At 45.0% G+C, this 1,716-nt stretch overlaps 1 protein-coding gene across 1 annotated transcript; it reads left to right on the top strand.

Annotated features, from left to right (window-relative positions):
- LOC121476662 (olfactory receptor 51Q1-like) lies at nucleotides 1-963 on the top strand. The gene has a single exon (XM_041730798.1). The coding sequence runs from the start codon at nucleotides 10-12 to the stop codon at nucleotides 961-963; it is 954 nt and encodes a 317-aa protein (XP_041586732.1). The 5' UTR covers nucleotides 1-9.
- The last annotated feature ends 753 nt before the right edge of the window (nucleotides 964-1,716 follow it).

Genomic DNA, 1,716 nt, shown 5'->3' with positions numbered 1-1,716 from the left:
TCATTGGTCATGTCCAAGGTCTCTAACAGCACCCAAGTCCCCTTCTACTTCATCCTCACGGGCATCCCTGGATTTGAGGCTTTCCACATCTGGATCTCCATCCCCTTCTGCTGCCTCTATACCATCTCCATCGTGGGGAACACCACCATTCTCGCTGTCATCTGCACAGAGCCATCCCTCCACCAGCCCATGTACCTGTTTCTCTCCATGCTGGCCCTGACTGACCTGGGCCTCACCCTCACCACCCTGCCCACAGTCATGCAGCTTCTCTGGTTCAACATTCCCAAGATCGACTTTGAAGCTTGCTTTGCGCAGGTATTTTTCATTCATACATTCTCCTTCATGGAATCTTCAGTTCTATTGGCCATGTCCTTTGATCGCTATGTGGCCATCTGCCGCCCCCTCCATTATGCCACCATCCTCACCAGCGAAGTCATTGGCAGGATTGGGTTGGCCATCATTGGCCGCTGTATCCTGGCTGTTCTCCCTTCCCTTTTCCTACTCAAGCGCCTGCCTTTCTGCCACTCCCATCTTCTCTCTCACTCCTACTGCCTCCACCAGGATATGATCCGCCTGGTCTGTGCTGACATCCGGGTCAACAGCTGGTATGGATTTGCTCTGGTTTTGCTCATTATTGTCATGGACCCTCTGCTCATCGTGCTATCCTACACATTCATCCTGAAAAATATCTTGGGCACAGCCTCCTGGACTGAGCAGCTCCGGGCTCTCAATAACTGTCTATCCCACATTCTGGCTGTTCTGGTGCTTTATGTCCCCATGATTGGAGTATCCATGACCCATCGATTTGTCAAGCATGCCTCTCCACTGGTCCATGTTATCATGGCTAATATCTACCTATTGGCACCTCCTGTGATGAACCCCATCATTTACAGTGTCAAGACTAAGCAGATCCGCCAGGGAATTATCCACCTCGTTTCCCAAAGAAATATGTGCTTAAAATGAAAGAGTGGATTTGTTAAATTACTCAGGAGTTGAGTCTCAGGCTTATAGGGAGAGTATAGTCAGAATTAGAAATGGAGACTGTACAATAATACCCCATCATATTTTAAAGGTATTATGACATGGTCTTGGCTTTTTGTAATTTTTTTTCTGAATGAATCTAGCCACAAATATTCTATCCAAAAGAGATGTGAATCTGAGTTGATTAAATTCTAGCACATTTACCAGCCAGTGGGATGACCTTTGTTAATTGAGTAGAGATTTAAGTTTCATCTTCCTTTTTGGATATGCTTCTCTCCTATGAGTTTGGTTAAATAAGTTTGAAGGAATCCCTTACTTGTTGCCCCCACCACCCATTCTCTTTGGCAGTTCCACTCAGGCATCCGGCTTAATTCTAGGTCCATTATGCTGGTTAACTCTACTGCATGGATATGCTCCAGTTTTCTGTTGCAAAAAGAGTGACAAACCTTCCATGGAAGATGGAAGCAGATCAAGTTTCTTAGCTATTCAGGTTTACCTAACCAACATGATTTCAGCACATGAAATCTAAGTGAACATATGCAATCTAAAGATTGGTGTGGAATAGCCAAAGTGTGGAAGGAGCCTCGGTGTCCATCAAAAGATGAATGGATAAAGAAGATGTGGTCTATGTATACAATGGAATATTACTCAGCCATTAGAAATGACAAATACCCACCATTTGCTTTGATGTGGATGGAACTGGAGGTTATTATGCTGCGTGAAATCAGTCAATTG

This window comes from Vulpes lagopus, chromosome 15 (assembly GCF_018345385.1).
Source record: "Vulpes lagopus strain Blue_001 chromosome 15, ASM1834538v1, whole genome shotgun sequence".
Lineage (NCBI taxonomy): Eukaryota > Metazoa > Chordata > Mammalia > Carnivora > Canidae > Vulpes > Vulpes lagopus.
This window is presented reverse-complemented; position numbering and strand designations above follow the sequence as displayed.

Excerpts from the sequence above, each read along its gene's own strand:
- LOC121476662 (XM_041730798.1), top strand. The coding sequence starts at position 10 with ATGTCCAAGGTCTCTAACAGCACCCAAGTCCCCTTCTACTTCATCCTC.